We start from the raw sequence: 21,058 nt of genomic DNA, 5'->3' as shown, positions 1-21,058 counted from the left end.
GGCTGGTAAACCATACATCAAACACAGACAGTTAGTCAATACTCCAGTATGAAAAACCAACTAGCATTTTTAAGAAGAGCAATATATTCATAATATGTTTGGCAGTCTGGTTTGCATTTCTTCCATGATGGCTGTGCATTTAGCTTTTTAGTCAACAGGGTGGTTCTCAAGCTGGCAAAAAAGCAAATTTGAGGGAAAACTGGTCAGTCTTCCGATCTGTGGGTAATATTTTTTAATGAGAATAAAAGAGATGGGGGAATGAGCCTTTTGTGAATAAGAATCTAGAAAGTGTCTTAAATGGCTGCGTTTTATAAGAAAACTCTTTCCACCATATGTTCTGGATCTTTGAGCACAGTGCCTACTTCAAATATTATGGCATTGTCAGGCCATGTGTCTCAATTTTGCGTTTGAAAAATCTGGTTGCTAGAAATACCTCTTTCCCTCCCAGAAATGACTCTGTGACAGGGTTGTTGCCTCCCATTGAGAGAAGAAGACAATGAAGAAGGAGTATTCAAACAAGATCAAGGCAGTCATCACTTCAATCGAATTGTTTCCAAATTTTGGGGGGTGGGAGCTCTGGGTGAAGGGGAATGAAGGGTGTTTATGACATATAGCTGCCTATTCCCAGAACTCTTTTATGGACTTTTATCTTCAAAAAGAAAAGACATATTGAAGGGAAATATCTAAGGAGGAGCAATGCTACATAAAGTTTATGTTTTCAGATCTGTTGCCCCAGAAAATGCTTTGATGAAACACACTTACAGCAATATCGTCAATTTCAAAGAAAAACTGGGAGATATACCTCTCCCTGTTACAATTTCACTAATACTGACAGACCACCAATTATGACTATCCAAATTCTGATATGGCCTCTTGTCTCCCTCCCACAGAGAAGAATAGAAAATGCAGGAATAGCACTTTTACAACATGGAGTTATTTTTCCTGATGACTCACAGTTTTACAGAGGCCAAATTAATTTTTGTTATCACTAATCAGGTGGCATAACAAGTCCAAAGGGAGATGCTTTTAATATTGGATAAAATTTGGGCCCCTGAAATCAAATAATGTAAGTTTTTTTTGAATCTTGGAAATTTATGAAATGTTGATTTATAATAGACATGAATTTGGAGAAAAAAGATTTGTAGGCCAAACTGTCAGTGATGCTAAAGGAAATAAAAGAGCACTCTCTTAATCTTAGGATATGTCAAAATGAATTGTGGATATTAATATTTTCTTTGCTTGTAGCAGTCTAACACATCGGTTGAATGGGGTCCCTAATGAGGGTATTCGAGTTGTGAGAGCTCTGACATGTACTATCTTTAGAGACACCTTCAACGTACACACCATGTGAACTCTTAAATCCCATTCATATCTTAAGTGAGAAAGAAGTGAGACCTCTTTTCTTGAATACCATGGAAAGTTCAACTTGTCTCACTATATCAGAAGCATGCATTCATGCATTTGCTCAAATAATCAGTCTCTAGGTCAGGATGAAAGTCTGCTTTCTTCCCCCTCAATTATCCACCTCGCCACACAATGAAATCACCATGTAGTACTTAGTGTGAGCAGTAGAATTATACAAATGACAGAGGCGACAGCAGCATCAGGCACTGACTTTGGATACTGCTCGTAGGTCTATGGAGGCCCTGAAAAGCTAACAAGAACCAAGTTGAAGAATCTTCCACTGCTTGTGAAGCTGGCTTTAGGAGTCAGGAGGGAACTATGCCATACGAGAACACCTGCTGGAGAACAGCAGGGTATCAATAATAAATGTTAACCTTTAAAAAGGGGATTCTTTTGAACACTGACAAGGGCCCTGCATCTTTTTCTTCTCATCAGGTGGTTTCACAGAGGAAAGATTTAGGATGTGATTAGAGGATTGAAACAGTCGTGGGCCATCTCTCCAGAGGGCAGCAGACTTCTGACACAAGGAGGAAACACCACCTTAGCCTGACTTTTGGTCGTCTCCAACTAGTTGAGGATATGCTTTCGAGAGCACATCAACTTTGGTGCAATGTTGGGGGTGGAAAGGGAGGTTTTGTATCTGTTTTACAATTTAGACACACACACAAGATTTGAGTTAGAGCACGGAGTATGCTTAAAACATGGCCTAGAGTCATAAGATGAAACAAAGCCTGCCTCCACTTGTTACTGCTTCCTTTTTGATGTGTATGATCTATTTCTTCCTGTTTTATGGAAACTTGTCAGTCCTCAAACTGGAAGGTTCAAATACTATATTTCAAACCGGCACTAGATTCATGTAACCCTATAGGGCATGCCAGAATTCTGGGCAATCTTTTAAGGATACATAGTCCACAGAATGAATAAAACCAGCATCTGCTGCCAGGGCAAAATTTAGTATGGGTTTTAGGGGTCATTGGCTAAAAACAAAATGCCATTACGCTGGCTTTGAGTCAATTGGGTTTTATTCATTTTATACTCCCAGCATTACGCATAAATATTACTAGGCATTGGGTCAGTTTCATGGCTAAAGCCTGGTATTATCTGGCATTTTCTTTTACTTGATAAAAGGGAAACATCTCGAGGACTTGACTTAATGTGAAAGAAATGTAATTTAAAGGAAGAAAAAGGAGAATTATTATCATTGTTGTTTGCTAACACATAAAGTATAGTGAGTTACATACCAGAAATTTACTGGTAAAACCATTTTGTAGATTAAAAAAGTCAAGTGTAGTAAGTCACCATCTCAAATATTACATTCTCACTAACATCTGTATAAAAAGATCTGTCCCCATAAGAAAATAAATTCTTCAATCACAGGGAAACCAATTTATCATTCTGGCTCATTCTTTTTCGCCTTACCTAATTTGCTCCCATTTCTGGACCTCATTTTCTCTAGTTTGCTCCAAAGCTATTCTGCTTTTAATATCTCACAAGACCTGGATTGTTTCCTATGTGCATAACAGGCTTTTAAAATACATGGGTTTAACCTGCTACCCAGGTGCACCCTTTTCTCAACATTTCTCCATCTCTCATGGTGACCTGCATCTTATTATTGAACAAAAGCTAACTATGTGGTACTGTATTACCAACACATTTGCTCCCAAGAGCCTTTAAATAACAGAAACTGCCTGGGAACTATAAATGCAAAGGAACCAGGAAGCTTGTAGGCCAAGATAAAGAAGATTAAGGTTGGCTATTAATTTTGGCTAATATTAAATCATGACACAGCTCACATGTAAAGATCACAGTTCAATTTTGAGCCATAAAGAAGTTTTTTAAAAAAGAAGATTTACAAGATATTTTTAAGCACATTAGTGCATATTGTGGAAGTTGTGAGAGTATTTCAGGCCCAAGCAATGATAGACCCATGCCCTAGTATATAAATTCAAGTATAATTATTCTCAGACTAACACTGATAAAGTGGCAAAGTTGGAGCATGTCTTTACCCAAAGCTATCTTACAGTGTTGCTCATATACATTTTGCTTAAATTAACAGTGTGACAATTATGTTACTCTGTCATATATCCGTTCTAACAAATTATTTAAAAAACACTTTTCTCTTAACTCAATGATTTTGCTATTCATAAACATGACTGCTACGTCCAGGGCTGATAGTTTGTATTTGCAATTTGAATGGCAAATCTTTTTTTTCTCAACATAATTGACATATTTTTAAAAGAACTATAATTTTTCAAAGACATTATTTTCTTTTATGGCAGACACCTTAAACAATCAGTTATGTCTGTGTGGGTAATTACTTAAATGCCCCAGCAGTTGCATGGCACTATATAAGTGAGTGTAGTTAGCAAAGAAAAATGAACTCATGCCCATTTATGTCTAAAGAGCATCATGATTAAAATTACCAAAAAGACAAATATAAGCCAAGCCCAAGTTATCAGTGTACGTTTCTTGAAGTAAGTGAATTACTGCTGCCTTTCCTAGATGCTTGCCTCGAACGATTTATCAAGCTTTAAACAAATACTTAACAGAATGGTTTCCTAGGGCCATCTTGATCATAATTTACTCTGTGCACCTTAATAAGGAAGAGGAAAAGGGATAAAGGAAAGAAAGATAAAAATAAGAAAGGCAAGATGAAATTAAGGAAAGAAGAAAGGAAGAAACAAAAAAGGAAGGGAGAAAACAGTTGTGGGATGGCTAAGAAAAGCTGAGCACTATTTTTCCATTTATCATTTCATTTAAACTTTCAATGTAAATTTTGTAAAGAAGAAAGCCAATAACCAGATATTAAGTTAATAGCTGGCAAATCACAGAATCCAGCTTCAAGCCTGGCTTGGTCAAATTCCAAAGCTCCTATACTTTCAAATAATCTGAGATATTTTCTCCTCATTTTTCTTAATTGTAAAATGGAGTTGAAAAATTGACTATCAGCAATAAGATTGATTCCGTTTACCAAGAGAATATAAAGCATTCTGTATCCTTTGAAAATATGTGATATTTGAGGTATGGGATAAGGGTGGGATGCACTGGCAGACCACCCTAAGGCAAAACCATGTCATTGTCCAGGTCTACCCATGAATTCAGAACTCTAGCCAGTCTCTATAGAGACTCATTCTTTAATAAGAGTGGACAACATTGCCCATCAGATATTTGGGCAAAGCCACTAATTTGATATAAATAGAATGAATCAAATAAAGGAAAGAAAAGGACCATGGATGAAATCAATCATTTAAAGACCAGAAGAGAACAATTTAAAATAAAAAATAAAAACAAAACTCCAAAACAAAAGCAAATTCTAGTCTATGTCCTCAGAGAGCTTTTTAAAAAAATCTACTTTTCCTACTTATTTAATTATCAAATATTTATTGAGTTATATGTGCCATCCTCACTATTGTACAGGAGTAAAATGGTCAACACAGTTTTTGTTTTCATGGTATGTGAGAAATGAGATGTGCAAAAAAAGAAGAATGGGAAACAAATCTAGAACATTGAAAACATTAAAATAATGTAATTATTTTATGAAATTATATAATTATGTAAATAATGTAAATTAAAATAATGTAAATATTGGGGAACAAAACTGAGAATTCTTTCAAAATTTGAGAAAAGATAACACTGAATGAAACCATCAATTCAGATGATCTAATGATCACATAAAAAATATCTCAGAATAGGAAACAGAAAAAACAGGTGGGAGGAATGTATCAATGTAATAACAAAAATTTTTTAAAAAATCCAGCACTGAAAAAAGAATCATAATTCTTAAAATTAAGGGCCAAGCAGAGTAAAATTTAAAAATGCTGTCCACTATATACATTATATGGATTCCAGAATCTCAAAATAAAGACCAAAACCCCCCAAAGATTTTGAGAGAGAGAAATTTGAAGTAACAATGATACAAGTGAAACAATTTTAAGAGGGGAATCTGCAACTCAGTGTTGAACAGACAATGGAATTTTATACCCAACTAAGCTACTGATCGAGTGTGTGGGCATACTGAAGGTATTTTTTAGACAGTTGAGGACTCCAAATGGGTTGAGGACTCCAGCTTCCAAATGGGATCACAGAAACTGTTACAGAGTAATAGAAGGGAAGGCATGGGATCCAGAAGACAGTGGATATAAAACAAAAGAAAAATGAAAAAAAAAAAAAAAAAAAGAAACTCTGGGTAGGGGAAGAAATCTGTGCAGGAAATTCAAAATGGAAAAATGAATCAAACTAAAAGCATGATTATAAGCAAATTAGAGCATAAGGTTTGAAAGCAAGAACAGTATAACTGGAGTGGCCCATAATTCACAGCATGCAACCCATGGATATGTTCATCCAATCTGGCATATAACTTGGCCAAAGATTTGATAGTACTTACATGACTAAAATAAACCTGATTATTGTTTTATTTTCACCATTTAGTTCAAAATACGAAAAAAACATGGAGGTAATGTGAAACAGCATAAAACTGTTACTATATCCCTCAAATGTAAAAGATAGGAGAGTTTTTATCACAATAATCAGGGGCCTTACGCTTTGAGGGTCACAGGAGTCATGATATTCTAAGTACAGGAAAGGAAGTCTATGTGGTGCTGCAGTAAACAACCTTATGTAAGCATAATAGTATGAATGGTGATTAATTGATTGATTTTTTTTTTTTTTTTTCTTGAGATGGAGTCTCGCTCTGTCACCCAGGCTGGAGTGCAGTGGCGCAATCTCGGCTCACTGCAAGCTCTGCCTCCCGGGTTCACACCATTCTCCTGCCTCAGCCTCCCGAGCAGTTGAGACTACAGGCGCCGGCCACCACGCCCAGCTAATTTTTTGTATTTTTAGTAGAGACGGGGTTTCACCGTGTTATCCAGGATGGTCTTGATCTCCTGACCTCGTGATCTGCCTGTCTCTGCCTCCCCAAGTGCTGGGATTACAGGCATGAGTCACCGCGCCCTAACGATTGATTTTTAAGAAAGGAAGCCTCACTCTGTCACCCAGGCTGGAGTGCAGTGATGTGATCATAGCTCACTGTAGCCTTGACCTCTTGGGCTCAAGCAATCCTTCCTCCTCAGTCTCCTGTGCAGCTGGGACTGTAGACATACATCACCACGCCTGGCTAACTTTTTTCCTTTTGTAAAGAGACAGGGTCTCGTTATCTTGCCCAGGCTCATCTCGAACCCTGACCTCAGGCAGTCCTCTTTTGGCCTCTTAAAATGTTTGGACTACAGGCATGAGCCATCCATGCTTGGCCATTTTATTTTTTTATTTTTAGCTTTTAAAATTTCACTATAAATAAGCCATACTTGTAAAACCAAGTAAAATAAAACAAGTTTGTATGACTTAGAAGTAGAAGAGAAGAGGCAGAGGACATGAGAGGAGAAATTGGTTCTAAATTCTTCATCTTACCAATGGAGTTTAGCGTTCAATTTTCTAGGGTTAACGAAATGGAAGTCGAGATGTAAGCATCTTGCAAGTTGTGGAGAAAGCTAATGGAGACTGTAGGATGAGCTGTATTTGACCATAAGTATCTGGCGAGGAGAAGAACCAAGTAGGGCCTGGTGCGGTGGCTCATGCCTATAATCCTAGCGCTTTGGGAGGCGAAAGTGGGTGGATTGCCTGAGCTCAGGAGTTCAAGACCAGGCTGGGCAACATGGTGAAACCCTGTCTCTACTAAAATACAAAAAGTTAGCCGGGTGTGGCGGTGTGCACCTGTAGTCCCAGCTACTCAGGAAGCTGAGGCAGGAGAATTGCTTGTACCTGCGAGGCAGGGGTTGCAGGGAGCTGAGACCATGCCACGGCACTCCAGCCTGGGTGACAGAGTGAGAATCCATCTCCAAAAACAAAAAACAAAAAAAGATGAGGCTTGGTGTAATTGAGTAACATTCACGCCTATTGCAGCAGAAACCTAAAGTACTATCTGAGACTGATAAAGTAAGATATTACAACACTGAAGATAAGAAGGACATTGACAAAAAACAAACTAACTTTCACCCTAAATAACAAGGGTGTAGGTATGGACCCAATCACCAGAACTATAAATAGAAACTGTTCAAAGTGGTACCCCTTAGGGATCAAAACTAAGATGAGGCTGGAAAGCACTTCTTACCATAAATCCCTGAGGTGTGCTATTTATTCTTCACGCAGATTTTATAATATACTGATCCAAAAATAAGTAGTATGATACTAATTTCAGTTTCTACTAATGTCATCCAGTATGGTTTTGTCCTTATTAGGATGAATGAAACTACTTTCTAAACACTAAACATTTATAAATTCTCTCTGATGCTATTATTTTGACATAAGGGCATACTAATTGTTCCTGAAAAGCCAAACAATTGTTATCTTCTCTAAAAACTGTATTACCTAATCTTGGATGTCAATACTGTTATTTGAAAGATTACATAAGGCAGTTGGGCTAAAACTAAAGAACTGTTACTTCACTTCCAAAAGCAGGCCAAGGAGATTTACAAACACACCTACCACCTCAAAATGGACCCTTTTGCCTATAATTTATGTATTAAATGGATTCAAGTTTTGTTCCCAATTAGATGCTCAATGTTAGCAAACTCATATATTTGAAAAGGGCTCACCATTCGTTGACAACCTTGAATGCCCTTGGAGAAGTTTTCCAACGCTACCAATGCAATGGTACAGTGTTTGCTAACCCACCTGAGCTATTAAGATTTCTTTTCATTGAGCAATCACTCAGAATTTTTTTCTGGCCCACTTTTTTTGACATCATAATATGTTCTTCTCTTTAGTCATATGAAAGAAATTAGAAAATACAGGGCCAGGTATGGTTGCTCATGCCTATAATTCCAGCACTTTCGGAGGCCAAGGCAGGCAGATCATTTGAGGTCTGGAGTTCAAGACCAGCCTGGCCAACGTGGTAAAACCCCATATCTATTAAAAAGTAAAAAAAAAAAAAAAAAAAAATAGTGGGGCATGGTGGTGCACACCTGCGATCCCAGCTACTCAGAAGCTGAAGCTTCTGAGTAGAAGAATCACTAGAACCCGGGATGTAGAGGTTTGCAGTGAGCCAAGCTCATGCCACTACACTCCAGCCTGGGCAACAGAGCGAGACTCTGTCTCAAAATAATAATAATAGTAATAATAATAATAACAATAATAATAATAATAAATTAGAAAATACAGCACCATCAAGTGACTGCTTCCAAGTCTAGGTTCTATCTAATGAAACCACATATTGGTCACATCTCCGTGAGTCCAAAGAACAAGTTTTGAAGAAAGGGCTTGCGATTGAATTTAGATTGTATGATATTGGGGTAATTCTCTTTTCACATTAAGTGGTTTGTGGACGTGATTCTGATGGGCGTTATAGGGTCAATAAAATATTAGCCCTTCCTGCCCCCATCGTGGTGCTCAATAAAGGCTGGTTGAATTCAAAGCCCAGCCTCCTCAACCTACTGGTGAAATGACATGAAAGAGTTAACACTTTGAAAATTGACATGGCCCTGCAGAATCCCTCCCAGATTTCAGGAGGCACAATTGTAAAGCCCAAACTGCCAAGCACAGCTTTCCTAAACCTTAGTAATGGAGGCCTTTTGTGCAGATCTGGAAGATTAGACAGTTTATAAGTATGATATAGATTCTGTGGCCAAATGAACTGCAGAGCAATTCTAAAGCCATTATTCCTCTTTCTAAATAATTCTTCCTTTTGAAAGAGTTAAGTCATTTTGCTTGGAAAAACTAACCATTTAACCATTAATCATTAATTTTATGTAATTTTTCTTAACTGATTAAAAATACTGATTTTATTGTTTTTCTAAGTCTTTGCCTTAAGTGTAAGAAAAAAATGGATTAAAGTACTAAGTGTGACCAGCCAGATATTTTTAAAAATTGGTTTAATGCCTTTTACTGAGTTGGGGGGGAAAAAAAAAACTTAGTAAAAGCCTTAGAAAAGTTCATAGCTAAAACTGAAACAAACCCAAGAAGTGACTGTATTTGTATAACTTGATCTGTACTTGGAAAAAAATTCCACTAAAGACAACAATGGAAGCTTATCAAATCAGAATTTTACATAGATTTTCCATAGCCCTACTAAAGAATACTGACTCATTGGTCAGTTATGGTGAAAATTTAATGGAGCGCTAAGATAATAAATGCATGAATCAGAGTGTGTTTAGCGGTTCCATTGCTTCAGTATGAAAACGACATTAGGCATCCAGCTTCCCTAACGCTTTCTGAGACCAATTCTAGAGCACTGTAGTAACTAATTCTTCAGCATTTCGTGTGGAACCAGACCCTGCCACTGAATTAAAACCCCTTTTATGTTGCCCCAGTCATGAAAAATTCAGACATTATGTAAAATTAGGATTTTTGGCTGCTTAGCTGGTTTTATATTTTTCAAGATGACAGTTAACCTGCAACTGAATCTTTTCTAAGAAAATGATCTTCTATAGGATAAATTCTAAGGCAGAACTGAAGGTACTAGTAATACTACTTAGTGAAGTTGAATCTGTAGAGGGTTAATTACTGTCTACAACTCAGAAAAGTATTATACATCAGAGAGTAAAAGTCTGAGGCAAGTCTGATTTAAACCATGGTCCTAGTTTTACTCCTAAATCCTAAGAATCTCATATTCTATTAGTAATGTGTATGCTTTTGCTTCATGAAATTTCACCTTCTACAATTGGTTCAAAGTGCCAGCTAATTTTTCAGATATGTTCCCTGTTTCAAAACAGACTGAAACTGATAGATTGAACAGTTATAAATTATTTAAGTGCTTATCTTTTGAAGTAATGCTGAAAAAATTAGGATCTGCTTTGCCCTCTTCATGAGAAATGATTGCTTATTAAATCGCCTCTCGATTTCTATAAAGATTAGCCAGCCTTTCAGGTTTCTTCTCAGCGTTAGGAGTTTCTTTTCACCCAATTTCAAATTCTTTCTTATATTTCATTTTCAAAAAGTACACATAAGCTAGAAAATTTGAAAAATACAGAGAATAATGAACTTCATGCATATGTTTTCTTGTTTTAAAAAAATGTATTTAGCCTTTATATTCTATAAGCTAATTTCCAGTTATAGAAATATACTAATCACTGGTTCTATCTATCCATCCATCCTTTCATCTGACACACTAACAGTGATAACAATAATGAATAATAATCATATTAATAAGCAGAGGGCATTCATAAAATATTTGCTTTTGTTTCAGAAACTCTGTTGAATGCTTTACATAGGCTATGTCATTTATTCCTCTCAATGATGTATATAAATATCCCCATTTAACAAATGAGAAAGCTGAGGCACAGAGAAGATCATAACTTGATCAATGTCAAAATGAGTGACTGGCAATACAATTAGTTTAATGCCAGAGACCATGATTTTCTACTCTGGTGGCAATCATCTATTCTTACAATCATCTATTCTACCCTTTACATATATTTGTAAAACTACCTAGTTATTTCAGTTTGGATTGAGTTTTTGGACTGCCAGCTCTCAATATCCATACATCTTCATGACCCTAGTTTGTCTTAGACATTCTTCCTAGCACTAACTTCAGACCATGACTAGGGTGATCGGATAACCTTTTAACCAAATCAGGACATTTCTGATAGTGAAAAGGGCTAGGTTGGTAAGTGTACTGGTTCATACTTACTAAGTCCCAGGTGTGAACTGGAACCACCCAGGAACAGGAGTACATGGAATCATTCTAACAGGACACTAGGTTATCCTTTCTCTGTTCCTAGCGCAGAACATAGATCCTCTGAGGGCAAAACCAGGTATATTGTTCAATGGCCCCATGATACCTCCTTTATTTTTCTCAGGATATGTTTTCTGGACAATTATTTTTCTTCTTTGCTATAGAGTAGAAAATTTAATAAGCAACCTAAGAAGAATAAAATATTCTAATATTCCTTTAGAGCTGATTAGCTATGAACACAGAGGTACATTCATTTATCACAGTTACAGTACAAGTATAAAATGACCTGTACCTTTAATAAGTCCTTTTTCTTGCAGAGTTTTCAGGGAAGGTCTTCGGGTAATAAACTTCTTTAATCTGCTTTTAACTCGATTTTTGTCGCTTGTATCGGAAGCACTATGATGCAGTCTGAACACTGAAGATTTAAAAAAAATCAGAGGCTTTCAGTAAATTTCTCCTTTATGATTATAACTTTATGCAAATCTGAATAGAAAACAGTAGTTATGAAACAACTACCTGAATTAATAACTCGGGCTCTTCTGTCTAGAACAAGCCATGTGAGTAAAATTTGCCCACATGAAAGTATTAGTCCTGTTGCAGCATGAATGTACAATGAGAATGGGATTAGTTCCATATATTCACAATTTATTTTCACTTTCATTTCCTTATATTTAACACAACCTTTACATGGATAATTCCATGTGTTTATACACAAAATTATGGTCAGAGTAAGGGAAAAATTCATCTCAGCTACAGGAGACAACTCTTTAGCATTGCCTATTTCAATTAAGTAGGATTATATACTATCCCTAGCTTATGCAGGCATTTCTGAAGGTCCTGCTTGCTTGAATAACTTTGTCAATCTTCTTTTCTATATTAACCTGAAGTGATTTACTTTTCTGAAGCGAATATTTCTTACTCTCCTTATTGATGTATAATTATTATCAGTTCTAGGTGAAATTCAGAAACATAATTTGCCTCAAACTTTTTCCATGTCTTCATTAGTCCCCTCTCCTCTGCTTCCTATTCTCAGATTTATCTTCAAAGTCAGGTGTATAAAATCCATTCCTTAACAAATATTTGCTGAATGTCTACTAATCAGGCTCCATGCTAAAGGCTGTGAATTCAGGGATGAATATCATACAGAAGGTCTGGGTTTTCGTTAAGCACAGTCTAAATATATTAAAGATATCTTCTTCCTCCTCTTCTCCTTATTTTTAGACAGATTCTTGCTTTGTCACCCAGGCTAAAGAGTAGTGGAGTGATCACAGCTCACTGCAGCCTCAACCTCTCAGGTTTATATGATCCTCTCACCCCAGCCTCCCAAGTAGCTGGGACTACTGGCTACACCTGACTAATTTTTTTGTTTTTTTTTTTCCTGGTAGAAATGGGATCTCACTTTGTTGCTCAGGCTGGTCTTGAACTCCTGGGCTCAAGTGAGCTGCTCACTTCAGCCTCCCAAAATGCCAGGATTACAGGTGTGAGCCACTGCGCCTGGCCCAAGATGTCTTATTATTAGTTACAGATAGTAATTTGTTGTGCCTGTAGATAAGATACATATCTTAACTGAACGGTACACTGCCTTCATTCAATTGTTGACATAATGTGAGGGTTTGGGATACTTCATTAAGTATTCTTTTTAATAAATATAGACATGCTTTTGAAAATCTATCTGGTCCAGGGAGAGAGAAACCTCCCTATAACTGGCAAAGTAAGGCAATTTTTGCATCCTCCTTTCCCTGCCTTTGACTACAAAGCAGGCTCAAACTTGAGTTAGCAAAATGGGGAATTAAGGTGAAGTTCAAGACTGAGAGTGACAGAAAAAGAAAAATACCCTGCTCATCTCCTAGCTGGGAGAAGGGTGGAATTTTATTTTTCAGTCAAAGTCTGGATCATCACATGAGACTAGGTGCTGTAAATTACTAAACTGAGACAAATCTTGCCACTTGAAAATCTGTAATACTTTATATTACTTTAAAGTATTGCTTCCCAAATTGTGTACTATTGACATGTTAGGGTAGACAATTCTTTGTTGTAGAGGCCTGTCCTTTGTGTAGGATACGGAACAGCATCCATGGTGTCTACCCACAATATGCCAGCAGCACGTCCTCCTTAATTATGACAATAAAAAAAAGTCTCCAGACATTGCCATAGGTCCATGAGGGTGGAAGTTGGGGTACAGAATTACTTCCTGTTGATGATCATTGCCTTAAACTCATTGGAAAAGTTATAGGGTCATCTGAAGTTCTCATTTATCGGTGGGAGGTCTATCCATACATTGAGAAAATATAAAAGAACTCTGAAAAAAAACTATGTATCTATAGCGTGTGTGTGTGTATATATATACACACAATCTCATACATATCTACCATCTATGTATTTGTCATGAGCTATCTATTTTTTAAATGAATTGGTAATAAAAGTACAACGACTATCATGTGAGAAAGGTGGACAGCTTCCCAGCTATTGGGCTCTTAAGAATGGACACAGGAGGAGGAACACCACACACCAGGGCCTTTCTGGGGTTGGGGGGAAGGGGAGGGAGAGCATTAGGACAAATACCTAATGCATATGGGACTTAAAACCTACATGACGGGTTGATAGTTGCAGCAAACCACCATGGCACATGTATACTTATGTAACAAACCTGTACACTCTGCACATGTATCCTGGAACTTAAATTTTTTTTAAAAAAAATTAAAGTTAATTTTAAAAAATGGGTTCTATAGGTGTGAGAGTTAACAGATGCCCTCAGCTCTCAGGATAATTTAGGGAGGACCAAAACAGCCCGAGTCCTTGGGGCAGTTGTACTGTATATTCTTTGGCTATAAGCAGTTTCCACCGGTGTGTTATACAAGTATGATTGTCTCTGTGTAACTCAATAGTTTGAAAAGCACTACTTTAGATTTGTGCTGTCCAAAGTATTAGCCACTAGTCAGTTGGGGCTGTTGAACACGTGACATGCAGCTTGAGCCGTTGGTTGAAATAATTTTTACATGTTTTCAGCTAAATAAAATATCTTGCTATTATTTAAATAGTTTCTTTTTACTTCTTAAAATGTTGCTACTAGAAGATTTTACATTACACACGTTTCATATTGGACAGTGCTGGAAGATAAAAAATAAACACAAATTGACCAACTTCTGTCTACATGGCAGTGCTGGGTTTAACTGTTGTGGATAAAATGTATATGGCCTGTGTAATTATTTATTTTTTACTTAATTTTATTTATTTATTTATTTATTTATTTATTTATTTATTTATTTATTTATTTTGAGACAGAGTCTCGCTCTGTCGCCTAGGCTGGAGTGCAGTGGCCGGATCTCAGCTCACTGCAAACTCCGCCTCCCGTGTTTACGCCATTCTCCTGCCTCAGCCTCCCGAGGAGCTGGGACTACAGGAGCCCGCCACCTCGCCCGGCTAGTTTTTTGTACTTTTTAGTAGAGACGGGGTTTCATCGTGTTAGCCAGGATGGTCTCGATCTCCTGACCTCGTGATCCGCTCGTCTTGGCCTCCCAAAGTGCTGGGATTACAGGCTTGAGCCACCGCGCCCGGCCTTATTTTTATTTTTATTATTTATTTACTTTTGAGACAATCGTTTCCCTCTGTCGCCTAGGCTGGATTGCAATGGCACAATCTCAGCTCACTGTAACCTCCACTTCCCAGACTGAAGTGATTCTCATGCTTCAGTCTCCCGAGTAGCTGGGATTACAGGCATGAGCCACTATGCCTGGTAATTTTTTACCTGGCTACTTTTTAGTTTTTTTTTTTTTTTTTTTTTTTTTTTTGAGACGGAATCTCGCCCTGTTGCCCAGACTGAAGTGCAGTGGTATGATCTCAGCTCACTGCAACCTTCGCCTCCCAGGTTTAAGCAATTCTCATGCCTCAGCCTCCCGAGTAGCTGGGACTACAGGTGAGCACCACCATGCCCAGCTAATTTTTGTATTTTTAGTAGAAATGGGGTTTCACTATGTTGGCCAGGCTGGTCTCGAACTCCTGCCCTCAAGTGATCCACCCCACTCCCAGCCTCCCAAAGTGCTGGGATTACAGGTGTGAGCTACCGCGCCTTGTCTAAGTTTTGTATTTTTAATAGATGTGGGGTTTCACCATTTTGGCCAGGATGGTCTTGAACTCCTGGTCTCAAGTGATCCTCCTGCCTCATCCTCCCAAAGTGCTAGAATTACAGGTGTGAGCCACCATGGCCACCTGACTGGCCTGTGTAATTATAATGCAGCACAGTAAGGAGTCAAATGGAAATGTACATGTACGAGACTAGAGGATCTAAGAGGAGGGATCGACCTCAGGTCATTTTGGAGAAATAACAAGTGTCCTGAAAACCCAAGTAAACAAAAATTGCTTTTACAAGACCATGAATATCAGCCATTAACGAATTCAAAATCGTATAGTTGGAAGAGTCATTATGAGCATCTTAACAAAATGTGTTTATGTGCTATCCTATCAACTTTCCTTCTAGGTCTAGTCATTGCAGTGACCACCAGTCATGTATGATCTGCTTCAACTGACAGCTGTAGTCAAAGTCCCACAGGTCTGGGTTCTAGTGTTGGAGGCTGAAGAAACACTTAACATCCGTCAGAATAACTCTGCCTCTGGGTAATTTAGGTTTCAAGTCCATCTTCGGAATGACACAGAGTAATCAATCTAAGTTTTCACAGGTTACGAAAGTAGTATTTTCTATTTCTGGTCTCACCTCAAAAACCTTGCCATTTCCCATGACAGAATGCCAAGAAATGCAGGGCCAAGCAAGTTTTTTTTTTTTTTTTTTTTTTTTTTTCATTTGGAACTAGTAAAAATGATGCCATTAGAAAGTACTTTGCAAATTAAAATATACACACACGATGTGTAAATGCTAGATTATGAAAATAATTATGGTGTGAGTTATATCTTTTTGAAACTCCCCTAGGTATTCTGGTGATAGTATTCTTAATTAGAGAGAGAGATATATATATGTATATTATATTTTCTTCAATACCACCATCTGGCTCCACATGTGAGAAAGTGTGTGTAAGGTGCATTGGTTTTTCAAAGAAAATGAAAATATGTTTTTAACTGCTTTATCTTGTTTCCTTCTCATACATACTGAGAAACTAGCAGAGTTTTGAATATGATTAGACAGTTTTCAACGTAGCCAAACTCTCCAAAGTTGCCTCTAATGATTACTTTCCTGGAGACAGACTAGAGCATCAACTTCCATTTCCTGATGCCATAAATAATTGTCCTCAGATGACAAGTCAAATGACAAGGCCTGTGCCATCATTCATTCCACTCATTTTGTTCTAAGAAGAGTTATGCAGAAGTTGAAGTCAATAGATGACTATAATATATAGCATACTTTTTATTAACCAAATAACTTGAAAGCACTATAAATACAAAATAAAAATGTTAAGAAGTACATGGATATAAAGCAAGGTCCATCACTGGGACCCTGTAAACAGCAGTAAAAGTCTTTGAATATTGTGGTTTACAAATCTGATTTTAACAGCCAAACTTATAAAACAGTTTACGCTTTTCTGTTGTCAAGGGAGAAAAACTTGCCAAATTGTTCATTTTAAGTAAATACAACATAACCAATTAAGGAAAGCAAAATTTAAACACATGCCTATGATAATCAGGACATAGTTTGCTTCTGATTTCACTACTGATTTTAACAGAACAGTGTTCCTTCCATTTTCCCACAGCACCCAAGTGACCCCACACATACTTTTAGAAACTTGTAATCACACAGTGCAAATAAAAGGACACTTTACTGGAAAATACACAGTGTGGTACAATAATCCATCATTTATGAAAAATAGAATTCAGCCTTTTCTTTTCCCTCAGAGATTCAACTACTTTTTGAGGGTGAAGCTTCCTGCAGTTTAAAGATTTATGTTAAGTCAACGAGTAGTTTTTTTCCATTCCCACTTTAAGTTTTTATTCGAAAATAAAAAGAGCCAAAAAAGATATGGGTTTAAACTCTAAAACATTTAATCTGATTTGCACAAGAGACTAGAGCAATCACTCTTAATCGTAGGTATTTTTACCTCCATAAACATTAACCTTAATCCAAAATGTACTAGCTTTATAGGTATTCTAGAATTTACTTCTATTTCTTATATGTTTTCCTCTGCTTTTTCCATTGGTGATCTTTTCTTTCAAGTCTGAACAAATAGAATGTTTTTCAAAGACTGAGAATTTTCAGTAACAATAGGCAATTTAAATCTCAACACACAGTCAAAGGCATTAGCTTTAAATACCATCCTTAAGCAGTTGAGAGACTTAATTGGTACTAAAACTGCTCGGACCAGAGGGGAGTTAGAATTCTGGACTTTCTAAGATGTTAGGATAGTGGGCTTTCTAAGATCATATTCAGTTAACAGTATTACATATGAGAATAGGCATTAACCCAACACAAGTTTTATACCTGACACAGCTATTGTGATATTAAAAAGCACCTCTAGAGCTACAAATGCTTATAGTAGTGGGTGCCCTTAGTATATTTATTTTCTCACTCTAGTAACAGGAAGGGGAAACAACGCCCTTTGGATGGACGATGAACATCTACTCCCATTTAGGGCATGGGAACCACAAAAGAAAACCCCCGAATCTTCCAGAATTCAACGATTTGGATAATATGATCCAAAATTGTGCGTCTGCCAGAACATCTCTTTCTGGGGACTTTATTTTGAAATACCTTCTTTTCCTGCCAAACGGCTGTTCTCGTAGTATTCCCATGTTACAATTACATGTTGTTATTATTATTATTTTTTGAAATTTGGAAATGCTGGGACAGCCAACATTTCAGAAATATTGCTAAAGGAAAGCGTAATCATTATCCTTCAGAAAAGCTGTCACAAACAGCTTTCTAGGCTACTTGTTCTCACTGTATTGGTGAGGTTTGACATTGGGATCAACATCAGTGTAGGTAGATAGTTTTGTTAGCAGCTAAGAGCTCTAAACATTTCAATTCAATTCCAAAAGGACCTCAAGGGCAAAGCTGGCAACAGTAGCTTTAGTGCCATCGTCTTACCACACTGCAGTATTCAGAGCAGGAAATCAAAGAAAAAAATGACAAAATAAGGTTATGTCAGGCTCTTAATCCCTAGAGGTTCCAAAACTCTTCTCACACCATCACAGGGATTACATAACAAAGTACTGAATTATCTCCACTCACATTTTCCAACACTTCTTGTATTGGAATTACCCTGCTTAACTACTTTCCAAATTACATAAATAAGAGCACCTCATCCCAAATTGATTGAAAAAAGAAATCAAGTTTATTACATTTCTTTCCAGCCTCCTGTTGATTCACTTCCAGGGCATTCACACTTGTGCTAATTCATGGGGTTGTAATAAATACTGCTTTGCCTTCTCCAGCCTGTGGTTTTAGAGCTCCCAGAACTTTGCACATAACTCCCTGTGTCAGAGTGGGCAGAAAGGGTAAGTTTGGGCTTAATGTACTGTTGGTCATTTAATATCTCTTTTTTTCACTTGCTCAGTGTAAATAGAAGTCATAATTTCAAACCCCAACTTGCAGCCTGAGAAACTAAGTTATTGAAACTTTAAGTGACTTGCTCAAAACACAAATCATGATTAAATCTGGAAATAACTGAAAGAGGGAATGCTGGGCATTTTAACTGCAGTGCTTGGTTTTAACCACTTACTTCCCACGTAGACATTGTGGAAATACAAAATAGACAATTAGATCCATAACAGAAGGGTGTGTATACATCAACTATTCAATGATTAATATTCATGCTATCTACCCATTTAAGGAGAAGTGAAAATTCATACAATGAAAATGTTTAATTTTAGACTGCATCATCAACTTTAAATAGTTAAATCTAACCACATTTTTATATTTTTGATATGAGTCAACAGCTGGCAATCCACTGTCATTCAGTCATAGGAAAATTTCATGGCTATTTTTCTCAGGAATATATGTATCCATGTCTTCTACTTCTAATGCATTTGTCTATGATGTAAATTATTATCTTTTCATGTATAGACTTAATATTTTTATTTTGCTCATAACACATCTTAGGTGTATCTACATTGATAATGTATTTCTATAGTGGAAGGCAGGGTGTTTTGTTTAAACTCTTTTCGTTATAGCACTTAGCATAGCTTTGGGTTTCATAGTGAGTACTTTTAATGGTAGTAATGATGATTGATGATAACTTCAATCCCATACTGCAAATATTAAGTACACCATCACAATGTTTAATTTCCCTTCCACTATAGATTTATCTGGTTTCTTCTTATAAGCCAGAGTTTAAGGACTTTTGTGTGTGTGTCACAGGTTATGAAAATACTACACTTTCAGAAAAACAATAAAGAAAGAGAAAATATACCTAAACAGCAAAACCTATCTTGTATGTAGAGAAACACAATGACATTTTTTTTTCCTGAAACAGAATGAGATACAGTGTAAAATGTAAAGATTCAGATCATTTAGACATTCTTCTAGTGACTATATGTTTTACTTGGCTTCTTATGACTTGATATAGTGTCAGTAAAACTTTGTCACTTGAGAGCTCTTCAAAACTTTGATAAATTTGCTAATAAAGTAAGTGGTTATTGAGCTAAGGCAGTAGCTGATTTTGAAAGCTGAATTACTACAAAAAAAAAAAAAGAAGAAGAAGAAAATAACATAGGGCATCAATCCACACAAAGGGCACTGTGAAGCAGAAATATGTTTTCCATGAGGAAAGATTGTATATTAAATACAGGAATGGGTTCTCTTCTAGTGATGGAAAACAGGCCACAGCCAAATCAAATGAGAAGAGCCTTAAATATAAATGTGAACATCAGTCCATAAAAGGGAAAAAAAACCCAAAATCAGAAGAGTTGTAGGCTTGGTAATTTCACCAGAGAGGTAATAGCCTCTGCCTTCTAGGAAATTAACACTTAGATTTCTGCAAAAATGTGAGTCAAGTTGGAGAATAAAATACATGCATATATAAGAGTATTGGATATTTTAGTACTGATATACGGACTCAGATTCTGAACCATCATTAGCAGTATTTCAGCTGGGTGACATTTAAATATTCTCTCCATGTATACATATATAGTAAGAGCTACCACTGTATATCATATGTATGTTTGCACATTTGTGAAAATGCCTGTAAAGATACATTCTCAGCAGGTATAGAGGGGAGTAACATATAGTAACCTTGAGGCTTCTTTTTTAAATCTCTAAATTCCTGGCCTTGTGTGTGTTATAATGTATCCTTAGTAAATAATATGCTATAATGTATATTTAATTTTCCAAACAAAATTTTCAGCCAGGACAGAAAAACATATATGACAAGTGCAAGTAGTTTGAGAAATGTCTGAAAACCAAATTATCAATAGTTAAGAAGTGGGAAAATGTTTCTTAGATTATAAGAAACATATATATAATTCTTCTAAAATAGTCTTAATTTCCACTTTTGCTAGACAATTGGATTATTCTAATGTCGTATTTATTAATGACTACTATTTTGAAGTTATTTACTATATAATAAGGAATTTACTAAGCACATTAGATCTCATTTAATCCTTATCAATATGGTAGGTTCCATTATTATCCATTTTACCAATTAGAAATCTGAGGTTCAGAGAAGTTAGGCCATGTAGCAAATCAGTGGCAGAGCTAGAACTTAGGTTGTATCTGATTCCTGCCCTAAGGCCCTGCCTGTCCATCTGTGTGGCAATACTGTCAGTGTGTGTAAGGACATAGAGAGATGGTAATGTCCCCCACCCCCTCGCCTTACCATACTCAAGTACTTGCAACCTAAGGTCTTAAATCATCTTCTTTACATGAACTGATTACTGAAACTATCCATGTGGTATGTATCATCGTAGGGCTGAGAGGGAAAAAGAGTCATCTTAGGTGAGATGAGTGAATCATGGGACAACAGTGGAGCTGGTGGCTAAATACTCTCTGGATTGCCAATGAGAACAGTTGAAGAATATATTTGCGTAGGACAGGACTGTAACCACCATGGA

General features: G+C 36.7%; 1 protein-coding gene across 2 annotated transcripts in view; it reads right to left on the bottom strand.

Annotated features, from left to right (window-relative positions):
* The window catches only part of ARHGAP15 (Rho GTPase activating protein 15), a 630,028-nt gene that overhangs the window by 257,107 nt on the left and 351,863 nt on the right, over positions 1–21,058 (bottom strand). For both annotated transcript variants that reach the window (XM_023217490.1, XM_023217491.2), the window contains exon 9: positions 11,361–11,483. In XM_023217490.1, coding sequence (XP_023073258.1) covers positions 11,361–11,483 — 123 coding nt within the window. The remainder of the gene's footprint in view (positions 1–11,360; positions 11,484–21,058) is intronic.

The sequence above is a fragment of the Piliocolobus tephrosceles genome, chromosome 11 (assembly GCF_002776525.5).
Source record: "Piliocolobus tephrosceles isolate RC106 chromosome 11, ASM277652v3, whole genome shotgun sequence".
Taxonomy (NCBI): Eukaryota; Metazoa; Chordata; class Mammalia; order Primates; family Cercopithecidae; genus Piliocolobus; species Piliocolobus tephrosceles.
This window is presented reverse-complemented; position numbering and strand designations above follow the sequence as displayed.